General features: G+C 46.0%; 1 protein-coding gene across 1 annotated transcript in view; it reads right to left on the bottom strand.

The window, feature by feature from the left end:
* ACMSD (aminocarboxymuconate semialdehyde decarboxylase) overlaps positions 1 to 12,568 on the bottom strand; it is a 729,028-nt gene that overhangs the window by 570,542 nt on the left and 145,918 nt on the right. Inside the window, exon 2 of the mRNA XM_086957308.1 lies at positions 1,283 to 1,327. Coding sequence (XP_086813434.1) covers positions 1,283 to 1,327 — 45 coding nt within the window. The remainder of the gene's footprint in view (positions 1 to 1,282; positions 1,328 to 12,568) is intronic.

Below are 12,568 nucleotides of genomic sequence, written 5' to 3' on the forward strand. Positions count from 1 at the left end.
CATCTGAACTCATCGCTAAGAAAATATTACTACATACTACTTATGCTATTTTATTTGACGTGTGTAATAATCTTATAACAAAATTGTTAGAACGAAATTAGTTACACGTGTTTATAAAGACAGTGCGAGAATCCCATATATTACAATATTATGAATTGGCCTTGGGAATGATGAGAGGCATCTTAATTCAGATGGGGCCAGTAAGAGGAGATAATGGCCCATGAGAATTTTGGCACACGTGCGGGAATTGGATTGGGAATTACTGTTTCCTCCAGGTATTCCTCATTTCTAACGGGACTTCAGTGGCCAACTTGTAAAGGCCTAGATTATTACCACCTCCAGAGTCCCAGGGTCAATTTCTATGCCATTCGTAACGTGAACCGAAGTGTTTATTTCCTCCAGGGCCCTGTCTGACCTCCAGACTAAGATCCACTTCTCCAGGCTGCAAAACACTCTAAAAAAGATTGGTTATGGATGTGTCAATTTTCATGATCTACAGCAGAACTATTGCCCTGGTATGACAGCTGTCCTTTACTTTTTGAGGACCACGGACAATATTGCTTCCTTTCATCTTAATTTATTTCGTGTTTTGAGGCAGCTGTCATTTTCCCGGCGCTTGAGAATGACAAGTCCTTAGCATTAATATAGCACTGAAGACTGCACCCTTTCCCCAGACACTCCACGGATTGCTTTCCTACGTGTCTTTGTTTATCTACGGCTCCTATAATGGATGCTGTTTCTATGGAAACCCTTTCCTTTGAGGCCCTAAGCTGTGAACACCTTCATTTTTACGTTTCCACTCTGCACTTTTGATGTGGCAGTTCACTAATGAGTCTGGAATTTATTTTGATTGAATAATATCCTTGCCATTGTCTCCCTGGAACGAATACCATGTAATCGCGCTAAAACCAATTCAATAAATCTCAGATTTATGTCTGCTTGGTGTAAACTTGAATGATCTGCCCCTCTCAGCTAACATCCTTGTCAACCTCCCACTGAGGTGTCCTGCAGTCAGAGCTGTATGATAAAGGATCAACAATAGAGAGAAAAAGAATAGAGCTTGTATGGCGTCAGTGCATCACTATTACAGTATCGATATATTCAAGCACAGAACGTGCATGCCTCTATTCAGAGTCCTGATTGGCTTGCAGATTGCAGTTACACATCCTAATGAAGATAAAGGTTAAACACTGTGAATTCATGTCACTGTCAGCCAGCTCCTTAGCGGCCACAGATGAATGAGCGCCAGAGAATGCCGTAGGGAACTGGAAAGATTACATACCTTGCAGTTGTGGTGAAGCTGAATCCAGCCCCCATAGCCGTATTTCTGTAAAGAGAGACAAAAAGCGGTGCAAATGAAGTACAATTTGAGCAAAAGGATAAAGCACAGCAAGATTCGATTCATAAAAACAATCAGTTGTTTTGCACACTATGTCGAGGATTTTATTATTTGAATACACAGCAAGGGTTGCCACTGCATAAAGGAAAACACAGACTTAAACCAATTAATATGTAAATGTAAAATGTAAATGTAAATTGATACTTGTATAGCACACAACTCAACCGCAAGGGTCTCAAGGCACTTGTACGAATACCACTGTGGAACCCATCCTGGCTTTCCCTGTGAGGCGTCCACTCCTGGGCACCCCCAAGGTGGAGGCAAGACATCCTTAGCGTTGTGGGGCTGTAGCAAAATATTGCCCAGAGTTGCAGAGTGGGACTCCATGATTGGAATAGGCACCGAGGCGAGAATTATCAGGTCCGTGGAATTTTGAGCCCAAGACCCACCGAGGCGGGTATTGAACCCTGGCCCCAGGCTAGACCTCTGCATCAGGGTCTGCCGCTCTAACCATTGAGCCACACTTCTCCACAATTAATAGTGTACATAGTTGGCTAAATTTGCACTGTTTTTTGTGTTCAATTCTCTCAAGATGCCCTTTGACGGTCAGTGACCTGTGAAAGATTTGCAGATGAGACACATTTAAGGAGACATCATATTCATCAAAGCTGCTGTTCCAAGACTGTGGTTTGATCCCAGCCCCAGTAGCACTCTAACTCTAGTTTCCCCCAGAGTCTCTACAGTGCACCTAATGAGTAAGACAAGGAGGTGCTTGCCTTGCTCTACGTCAAGGAGACGCTCCATGGGTGTTGCTGTTGGTGTTCCCACTCAACACCCATGTCATTTGACACTGCCCCAGATTTACAACATCATGTAAACCCGGGGCGGCGCCAAAAACTTAAGCCTACCCAGAGCATGCATAGAATGAGGAAAATCCCTCTTGTGCCAACAACAACACAGACATCCTTACACCATGGTTCAACGGTGCCTGCGTTGGCACTCGGCACAAAATTGTGCGCCAGCTGAAAGGACAGGAATGCACCATATCTTGTAAATATGGTGCATTCCTGCCATTTCAAATTGATGTAGGGCAGCGCAGCAAAATGACTTGCGGTGCTGCCCTACGCCAATTCTTTGTAAATGAGCCCCTAGGTCTGTTGTCGCCTGGACCAGTATTATCAGGTTTGGGGTTTGCACATCTGACAATTCTGGACCTGGAGACCCCCCCCCCACTCCCCCGGATACTAGTCAGGGCCACTCCTAATTAGGACCTTCGTGTTTTTCAAATGTCCTTGCTTAATACAATGATCTTGGGTTCAATATATGAGATCAATAAATTCTACTTTTACAGACAGCAGAAGAACAAATATTAAAACTCAGTTCATTTTTCAGGTGAGCCTGCCACACTGACAGTGTTTTAAATCAATGTTAACTTCCTTTCCTGCAAGTAATTGACTCAGCAGAGAAAGCTAACATATTGTTCGAGCAATTTGCACTTTTATAACTCTCGATATACTTTCCTGTGTCAAAAGTATGGGTCACAAGGTGAGAGATGTGGTTGTGTTTTCTTCCTTTCCTTGAATATCAATTCCTGTAACCAAGGCTTTGACAACTATATTGTATTATATTGTATTGTAATTGTATTTATATAGCGCTAACAACCCCTGACGAGGCGTCGAATTGCTTTTTCGGCGAGTAGCACGCTACTCCGGGACCCATAGAGGATTAGTGTTGAATTAGTATAGTGAAACATGCAAGTACATTTTAAGTGGTGGATAGGTTAGTCAGTTATTTGGATTGAGAAGGGTTGGGGAGGGGTAGAAAAGGAAAAAAAAGGTTTGCATTTATATAGCACTTGTAACCCTGATGGGGTGTTGAGACTCTTTATTGGCAAGCACATTGGCGAGACATGTTAGTCTGTTAATATTGATTGAAAAGGATAGTGAAGGGATAAAAGAGTGAATGATTTTGAAAAATTTTTTTTTTAGGTCTTAGCAGTAGGAGGAGGCTTTCGGATGAGTAAAAAGGAGTTTGGAGGGAAGGAGTCAGAGGGAAGAGTTTAGAAAGGTTTGTTTTAGGGGTTCGGTATAGTAAAAAGAGGTGTCAGATTATGCAAGCAGGGGTAGAGTAGGAGAGAGTCTAGAAAGGGTTATTTTGGCATCATAGTAGTGGTATGGGGTTTTGGATAAATTAAAGAGTAGATGTAGAGGATATATTGATAGATGAATAGGATGAGAGATGGGGTAGTGCATTGGAAAGAGTAGTAGAAAGAAGTTTGAGATGAGTCAGAAGGTTGGGCTAGAAGATATATGGAGCGAAGTATAGGCTGAGAAATAGGGTAGTGCATTGGAAATGCTAAATTAGAAGAAAGTAATAAATATATAGATCCATAAGTAGATTGAAAGTATATAGATACATAAAGGAGGTAAGTATATATAGATTAAAGATATTGATAGGAGGCACAGGATGAGAAATAGGGTGGTGCATTGGATATGCTTTTTCGGGAGAAAAGTAACAGACACACAGATCCAGGTACATGAAAGGCACATAGATGCACAATGGAAGTATGTACATGTAGACCAAAGATGATTTTTATTTATTTATTATTATTATTATCTATTTCTCTCAACAACATAATTATTTTACATGTTTATACAAAGTAATACACAAAGATAGGTACATATCTATAGTGAAAACAAATGCTTATATACAGAGAAACATGCTGTAAATTTCTGTTTGCGTATGGTGCTTATGTGGGGAAGAGCCAAATCTTGAGTCGTTTTCTGAAGATAAGGTGGTTGTTGGTGGACCTTATGTTGGAGGGTAAAGAGTTCCATAGTTTTGCTGCTTAAACAGAGAAGGATGTGCCACCCATGATTTTTTTCTTGTATGGTGGGATTCTGAGGCGCGATGCTCCTTTAGAGCGGAGGTTACTTTGTTGAATGTGTTTGGTGATTTTATTCCTGATAAAGAGTGGTCCCATTCCATGTATTGCTTTGTGGGTGATACAAAGCAGCTTGAACGTGGATCTTCTGGCAACCGGTAACCAATGCACGGCTTTCAAGGCAGGGGAGATGTGGTCTTGCGGTTTGATATGCAAGAGTAGTCTGGCAGCCGAGTTCTGAATCCGTTGTAGTCTTTTCATGGTCGTTAAAGGTGATCCGTGGTAGAGGCTATTGGCCTAATTGAGTTTGGACAGAATAAGGGAGATGGTAGCTTGGACCTTGTGTGGAAATCCCAAATGAGGGAAAATTTGTCGCAGTGTTTTTAAAGTGACAAAGCTTGATCTTGCTAGTTTATCCACTTGGGCGTTCATCGACAGCTTGGAGTCCATGGTCATTCCGACGTTTCTTACTTCCTTCGATCTTTAGGCAGTGATCCCAGTTCATTACGCCATGCGGCAAGCGGGTTGTAATGTTTTCAATCGCCACACGTGAGTATTTCAGTTTTTGAAGCATTCAATTTGAGATGGCTCCAAGTCATCCACTGATCTACGGTTCTGAGACAGCTGAAAATTGGTGATTTTCCAATGTCTTTGGGGCATTCCAGTTGAAGGAGTATTTGCCTGTCATCTGCACAGTTATAGCACGTGAGGTGAAATTTATTGATCAGTAGAGGTAATGACTTCATGTAGATGTTGAAAAGCATGGGCGAGATGATAGAACCTTGAGGGACCCCTGCTTTTGTGGAGTACGGTTTGGATGAGAAAGGTGGGGTATGGATGACATTAGTTCTGTTTTGAAGGTAGGACGCGATCCAGTCTAGAGAAGTTCCCTCTATGCTGGCTTCATTGAGTCTTTGTTTCAGAGTGTCATGGTCAACCGTGTCAAAGGCAGCTGAGTGGTCCAAGAGGAGTAGCGCAGCAATCCCGTTGCGGTCAACTGTATTCTTCAGGTCATCCCAGATTGCAAGGAGGGCAGATTCAATGCCTCTTCCCGGAAGGAATCCTGTTTGGAAGTCTTAAAGTATGTAGTTCTCTTCAATGAATTGCGACATCTGGGCGAACGCTACTCTTTCTATCAGTTTGCCCAGGAAAGGTCCATTTGTAATGGATCTGTAGTTGTCAGGGTTCAGCGGGTCCAAGTTTTTTTTTCTTCGGTAAAGGACGTATTGATGATTCTTCTTACTGGAATGGCAGCAGAGGTTGTTAATAGAATTGCCTTGAAAGTTTGTGGCAGACAGGGGTCAGAAGGTCTTCTGGCAGGCCTGCTTGCTTTGACCAGGTCCATAAATTCTTCGTGTGAGGTGTGTTGGAAGGAGCGGAGAGGCTTGATTAGAGCATTCTTGGATTGTTGTTTTGTACAATGGTTAGTACTGGTGCTTTGTTTCTGTTTTAAGTACGAGTCCGACTTGTCTGCTTTGTCCGTGCAATGATTTGCCAGTTTGTCTGTGAAATCTTGAGTAACAGGATGAGTTCCTTCTAGGCAATTTGGTTTGTGAAATTCATTGAATATTTTATAGAATTCTTTATTTGCACATTTAGCATATTGAATTCTGTCTGAATAGTACCTTTTCTTACCTTTTTTGATAGCCGACTTGTATAATCTGTTAATTTCCTGTAGGTGAAGTTTGTCTTGTTTGGCGTTTGTTTTGAGCCAGGTACGTTGCAGCTTTCTAATTTGTTGTTTTATGTCTTTTATTTCTATGTTTCTCCAAGGCACATTTTTCTTTTGTTCTGTTGTGTGGTTTTGAGTGATATCAGGGTGTCAAAAGCTTCCTGTAGCCACTCATATAGATTTTGAACAGAATTTATGGTTTCCAGATTTGTACTGGATGTTAGTTGCGTTTCTAAGTGTTCCAAATTAAGAGGTCGATTAGGATGGCGGACGGACAAATATGTCCGCCATCCTGTCGGAGGAGGGGACCGTCCGCCACAGGGGCGGAGGTCCCGTGCCTCGAAGCAGGATGCACCCGCCACAGTGGCGAGTGCATCCCGCTTTTTTAACAGTGCGGCGGGTCGTGCTGAAAGCACCGCCCGCCACAATGCTAAAAATTCATGTTGTGCAATTCAAAGCACAACATGACAGGCACCGCGCAGTGCCTGCCATGTTGTACTTTGAAATGGGTACCCCCCATGTGCACCCCCCACCCACCCTTCACCCTGGGGGCCCGCAATGGGCCCCCAAAGCAAAGACCGTATGCCTTTCCTCGGCAGCAATGCCGCTGTGGAAAGGCATAGGACCGCCGGCATCGTAATATGGCTGGCAGTGTCTTGCAGACACCGCCACTATATGTATGCACTTTTTCTGCCGGTCGCGAAGGCGACCGGCGGAAAAGCGGCGGATGGTCTTGCCATCCGCCGCGGACCCCCCAGCCATCCTAATGTGGCGGGGTTCTTTTCTGTGAGGATGGCAGACGGATTGCCTCCGCCGGGCCCTAAGTTTGTTCCAAGGCCGATAGGTGGATGGATGTAAGGTAGTTTTAGGTGAGTCGCTTAGTGTTGTTTTATGTTGGAAAGCAAGCAAGTGGTGGTCTGACCATGCAACTAGAGTTATAGTTTGAAAGGTAACTAGTTCAGTATTAGCAAAAATGACATCTAGGATATGTCCAGCGGTGTGTGTCGGATTGTGGACAATCTGATGCAGGTTCAATGCGTCTAGGCCAGTGATTATTGTTTTTGGATAGGTCTTATTGGGTTTATCAAACCAAATGTTAACCCAGAATACATAGGTTGGAGTGTATTGTTATCAGGTTTGAAACTCTGTCTAGAAGTGTGTCTGGGAATGTTGCCTTGCTAGGTGGAGGTCTTTAAAGGAGCAGGAAGTTACAGGAGGAAGAAGGTGTAGGATTGCATGTTGTTAGAAGAGCCTCACAATTCTTTATGGAGATGTTGTCAATTTTAGTGATATGTATTGTTTGCCTGAATACAACAGCTAGACCACCTCCTTTTTTGGCTAGACGATTTTTGGGTGATTGTTTGATAGCCTAGAGGAATGGCTTCATGCAGGACTGGAGCCATATCCTCTCCTAACCATGATTCGGTTATGAATAGTATATCTGGTTTTGCATCTGTGAGAAGGTCGTAGATGTGATGCTTGTTTTTAGAGAGGGATCGAACATTTATTAGCAGACAGTTTAGTGAGTGACCTTTGGTGATAGTGGGACTTTTTTTGTAGAAGAGTGATCCGTATTGTGTGGGTTTGTAGCAGGTGTGTTTTTAGTGCTGGTATTAGCTGTATTAGGATAGCAATCGTGTAGCTGTTCTGTATCGTGTTCCTCATCCAGCATGCTAAGAAGGCAATTTGATGGGTCTGCATGAGTATGTGTTGGAGATGGTGTTTGAGAGTGAGTTGGAGTGCTGTGCTGCTTTTGTGGTGTAACATTGTTGTGAAGTAGACATGGGGAAGCAAAGTTGTGAGGTGTGGCATGCTGCTTATATTTTTTACGTGTGTTTAAGGCGGAAGGTTATGTGTCAGGGGAGGTAGTGCAGCATGTGAGTCATGTAGTAATGTTCTAAATTGTCAAATGTATGAGAGGCGGTTAGAAGAGAGTTGCTGTATTGCTGTATCTGTGTTAGGTGTGGAGGAAGAGGGAAAGCTTGGCATTGGAGTTTGTTCCTTTGTGTGGTTTGAAAGGTGGGTATATGTTTGTATTTTGTGATGGTAAGTATTATGAGGTGTTGCGCTTTGAAGATCTTGTTGTGCTGGTGTGTGTGCTATGTTTTGCTTTTGAGGAGTAGTGAAAAGGGATGCTGATGTATATGTTTCATGCAATGGATTTGATTGTGATGTGTTTATGAGTAGAGTGTATGTTGTGTGTAGGAGGGAATAAAGTAGAGGTGAGAGTGTTTATCTTAAACTGGTTTGTTGCAAGAGTTACACAGTGTGGTGGTGTGCAGTGTGTGTGTTGTGCGTTAGTGTTATTATGGTAGAAGGGAGAGGAGGATGTTTGTTGGACAACTGATGGAAGGATGATTATATGTTTGTTAGTGACTCAGTCCATGAGGTATGAATAATACAAATAATACAACATTCTATTAATGTACACTGCTGGAAATATGATTTCCCTTTATTTCCAGTCACATTATTCCTAGGCAATTACCATTATGTAAATGTAAGTGGTGCACATTTAGACATCTGTAAATGTGCATTTGTTAACTTTCATCTTCTCTGCAGGGAAAATATAATTGTCCATGGAGGAAAACCACCAGTTTCTTGATTACGTGGAACCTGCCCCACTCCTGGTAACATCATGGGTACATATTTCCTGCCCCTCCTGACCAGAGAGGAGTACACCCCTAATTGTGTTCAAGGTGTGAATAGCTTTGCAAACATTTGTGAATACCTGCACGCTAACTCGTTGATGGGTGTTCATCTATTTCGCGAAGTATTTCCATAACAGCAATGTTGGAAGGTGACTGGGCAGCTGACCAGGCAGCGTAGGAGTAGGCTCCTCACGCTGCCCTTAACACCTTTGCTGCCAGGCCTTTTCCTCACCCTGTGCCAAGCCCTTTTTTGGCTATTTGGGGTAGTTCACACTTAGACCCCAAAATCGTTTTGTCCACATATGGTATCCATGCCAAATGTGTGCCCTTTTTTCCCAACATCCTGGGGATTGTAAAGGGACCCAGGGTTTTTAAATTCCCCTGGAGGGGACTGAGAAATTTGCCGATATACAGCTGGGGGGAACAAGTGATGCAGAAGAAAGCACCTGTTTTTTTCCCTGCAAATGGCATCAATGAAGGGTTTGCTGTCTCTGAATAGTAGACAAAATTCTGATTTCAGCAAGGGGTCATATGTGTAGAGCCTTGAAGGTTTTCCCGGGCGCTTGGGCAAGTGACAGCCAGAAGGACGAGTGTCTCCCAGCCCAGAACCCGCCAGAGCCCTGGCCCCATCCTGTGCTTCTGAACTCAGACAAGCAGTCTCTCCGGGCCCGCAGCACCCCTGACCTGTGCCCTTTGCCACACGGCAGGGTAGAGGACAGAGCCCAGGACCAGGATGCCCACCCCATGGCCAGGCCACTCAGGGGCAGCATGCTTCCCCTTTACTATGCCGTGGGTGCGAGAAGGGAACTCAGGGCCCGGGTGGGCTCACAGACCCCCAGGCTTGCTGCGGACACCCAAATGCGCTACCATTGGAGACTGGGCCCAGAAATCTGCTGAGGGCTTCTTGAAGCACTCCCGGGCTCCTGTTCCAGCTCGGCACCCCATGGGGCTGGGCTTTCGTGCAGGGCCGGTCTCTTTATCCCCAACCCAGTATGGGAGCAAGAATGTCCTCCCCGGACCTGCTGCCACCCTACCATGGGAACTGGCTGTCACCCCATACCGTGGCCTCAGGGTGCCGACCTTCCACCCTCCTGGAACCCAAGGAGCTGAGGGGGCTTAAGCCCGGCCCAAATTCTCTCCCTGCAGGCCTGCCCGGAAGCACATTTTCCTCGACTATTAAGCCCCCACATAGTTGGGGCTTATGGAACCCCGGGGTAGGACAAAAGTTGGAGTTAGCCCAGACAGTTGGCCATCTGGCCAGAGGGTTAACAATTCAACGCTGGTGAATTCTGCTTCACAATTATAGGAAGAGCTGACATCGAAGGATCAAAAAGTGAAGTCGCTATGAACGCTTGGCCGCCACAAGCCAGCTATGCCTGTGGTAACTTTTCTGACACCTCCTGCTTGAAAACCAAAAAGTCAGAAGGAGCATGAGGCCGCGCTTTCATGGTCTGTATGCATACTGAAAATCAAGATCAAGCGAGCTTTTGTCTTTCCGCTCCGCAGGAGGTTTCTGTCCTTCCTGAGCCTTAGGACACCTACGTTATCTTTTGACAAGTGTACTACCCCAGGCAAAATCCCTACTTGCCACTGTCCCTGGAGCGGGTGGTGCCTGCCAGGTGCTTGGAGCCAGAAGCGAGAGTCTCACCGGGCATGCCTCCACCTCACCGGGTAAGTGAATAAACAATAAGAGTAGTGGTATTTCACCAGCGGCCCGAGGGCCTTCCACCTATCCTACACTTCTCATGTTTCTTTACAGTGGCAGACTAGAGTCAAGCTCAACAGAGTCTTCTTTCCCAGGGCGGGAGGGCTCACTGGGGGGACACGTGCAGTCACGCGGGCATCGGCGGGCCCAGCCATCTCGGTGAAAGGGAGAGGTCGGCCGAGGTATTGCCAGAGCGAGAAGCAACGGTGCCGGCCCTGCAGTGGCATTATCCCACGGAAATGCTCTGGGTGAAGCAGGGTGTAGTGTGGTGCGCAGGACTACAGACCACCAGGCTGCAGCACCCGGGACCTGTTGCCACCCGACCCCTTACGCTCGGGTCGGACCACTGGGGGGATGCAAGCTGCCAAGGCTGCTTGAACTTCACTCTGCTGGGTAGGGCCTTGGCAAGGCAACAGACCTACAAGGCAGATGGTCCATGGGTGTTTGAAGCTCCTTGCTTGAAACAACAGCTGAGGCTGGTCAAGCTATCCACCCGTAAACAGATTAAGCATACCCCATCAATTGGAGTACACGGCGCTGGCTGGGCCCTCCCCTGGAAGGCCGCCCGGCACAGGGATGCTGGCTTCACATCCCTGCCTTGCTCCCGGGGAAAAAAGGTTAGGAGGAAAGGCCCATGAGGAAGTGCTGGGAGGCAGGTGCGGTACCCGGGCCCCTGGGGGCCCCGGTAGGTGGGCCTTGGCCCTGGCTTCCTCTGGGTCAGAATCGCCAGATCTCAAGCAGGGCACGGATCCCCAGGCACGAAGGAAGCCCGAAGGAAGCCCGATCCCCAGTCCGGACATGCAGGGGAGACCTCCCAGGCCAGTGGGACCCCATCCTGGTCCCTTTGCCATGTGGCAGGCCCAAGGACAGAGCCCAGGATGGAGAGGGGGCACTCAGGGGCCGTGGTCAGAACTCCTGAACCTGGCCAAGCAGGGGAAGACTCTCCGATCCCGACGGAACCCTGTACGTTCCGCTGGCGGAGTGGCAGGTCGGGAGACGGAGCCCAAGGAGGTAGCACCCACCCCAGGGCCCAGCAGGGCCCCTGAGCCCGGTTGCAGCTCTCAGGCCCGGATGCACAAGGGAGGCCTGCCCGGGCTTGATGGACCCCGTCCCGTGCACTTTTTCATGTGGTGGGCTGGAGGACGGAGCCCCAGACTGGTGGGGGTTGCCCAGTCCTGGCCCATCTGGTAACCAGCTGAGGTGGTGTGACATATTCGCTCTCTAATTATGCATGGTAAAAAAGTTTTAAACCATCACACACACACCCAATCAATGGGGCAAACCTCCATCTTACTTTGTTAGTATGGAGGGCAAAACGTCACCCCTCCTGGCAACAGCTCAGGGAAAAGGAGGCACCGCTCTAAAAGGAAAAATACACCAAACTCAAATTTCTGTGGTGTCACATACCTTAACATTAAAAACCAAACCAATTGTCAAAGGTTTACGGCACATATTTTCGATGCTTAGGGATGTATCACGTTTTGGCAAGCAACACATTTGTATATTACATTTCACAAACAATGTTGCCACTAATGAGAGTGAGTGTGTAGTTGTATCTGCCGGGTTTTTTGTGCTGTAAACCCTTGACAATTGGTTTGGTTTTTAATGTTAAGGTATGTCACAACACAGAAATTTGAGTTTGGTGTATTTTTCCTTTTAGAGCTGTGCCTCCTTTTCCCTGAGCTGTTGCCAGGTAGGGTGACGTTTTGTCCTCCATACTAACAAAGTAAGATGGAGGTTTGCCCCATTGATTGGGCGTGTGTGTGATGGTTTAAAACTTTTTTACCATGCATAATTAGAGAGCGAATGGGTGATCTTTGTCTCAAGATTAATTTGTGTACTGTGTCACACCCCCCTCCTTCTTTTCACAGATCTTTGTTGAGTTCCCGAGGAATTCTGGATTGTGAGACGCTATACTCACACCATATCCTTTTTGTTGTTTGAAACTTTGGGTTTATTGTAATAGCAGTAGCTGTATTATTTCTAGAGGTCCTGATGAAAGCACATGGTTTAACTTTTTCAGTTGAGTGCTGAAACATGTCCTCATGACCACTTCTGTTTAGGAAGGACAGCTATTTGTTAAAACTGGTCCTGGAGTTCTGTTTTTAATCTTTAATCGTGACAGACACCAATAAAATTTACAGTCCGATCACCCATCAATTTTATAATTTTTCACTTCACTTTTGCACTGCACTTATATATTGATCCCATATATTCCATCATGCTCATCTTGGTAACCATACCATTTGACATCCGAGGGCTCTGATATCTATAGAGCTAGAATGTCATTCCATACAAAAGGATACCCAAATGATGAAGC

The sequence above is a fragment of the Lissotriton vulgaris genome, chromosome 2_1, assembly GCF_964263255.1.
Source record: "Lissotriton vulgaris chromosome 2_1, aLisVul1.2, whole genome shotgun sequence".
Taxonomy (NCBI): domain Eukaryota; kingdom Metazoa; phylum Chordata; class Amphibia; order Caudata; family Salamandridae; genus Lissotriton; species Lissotriton vulgaris.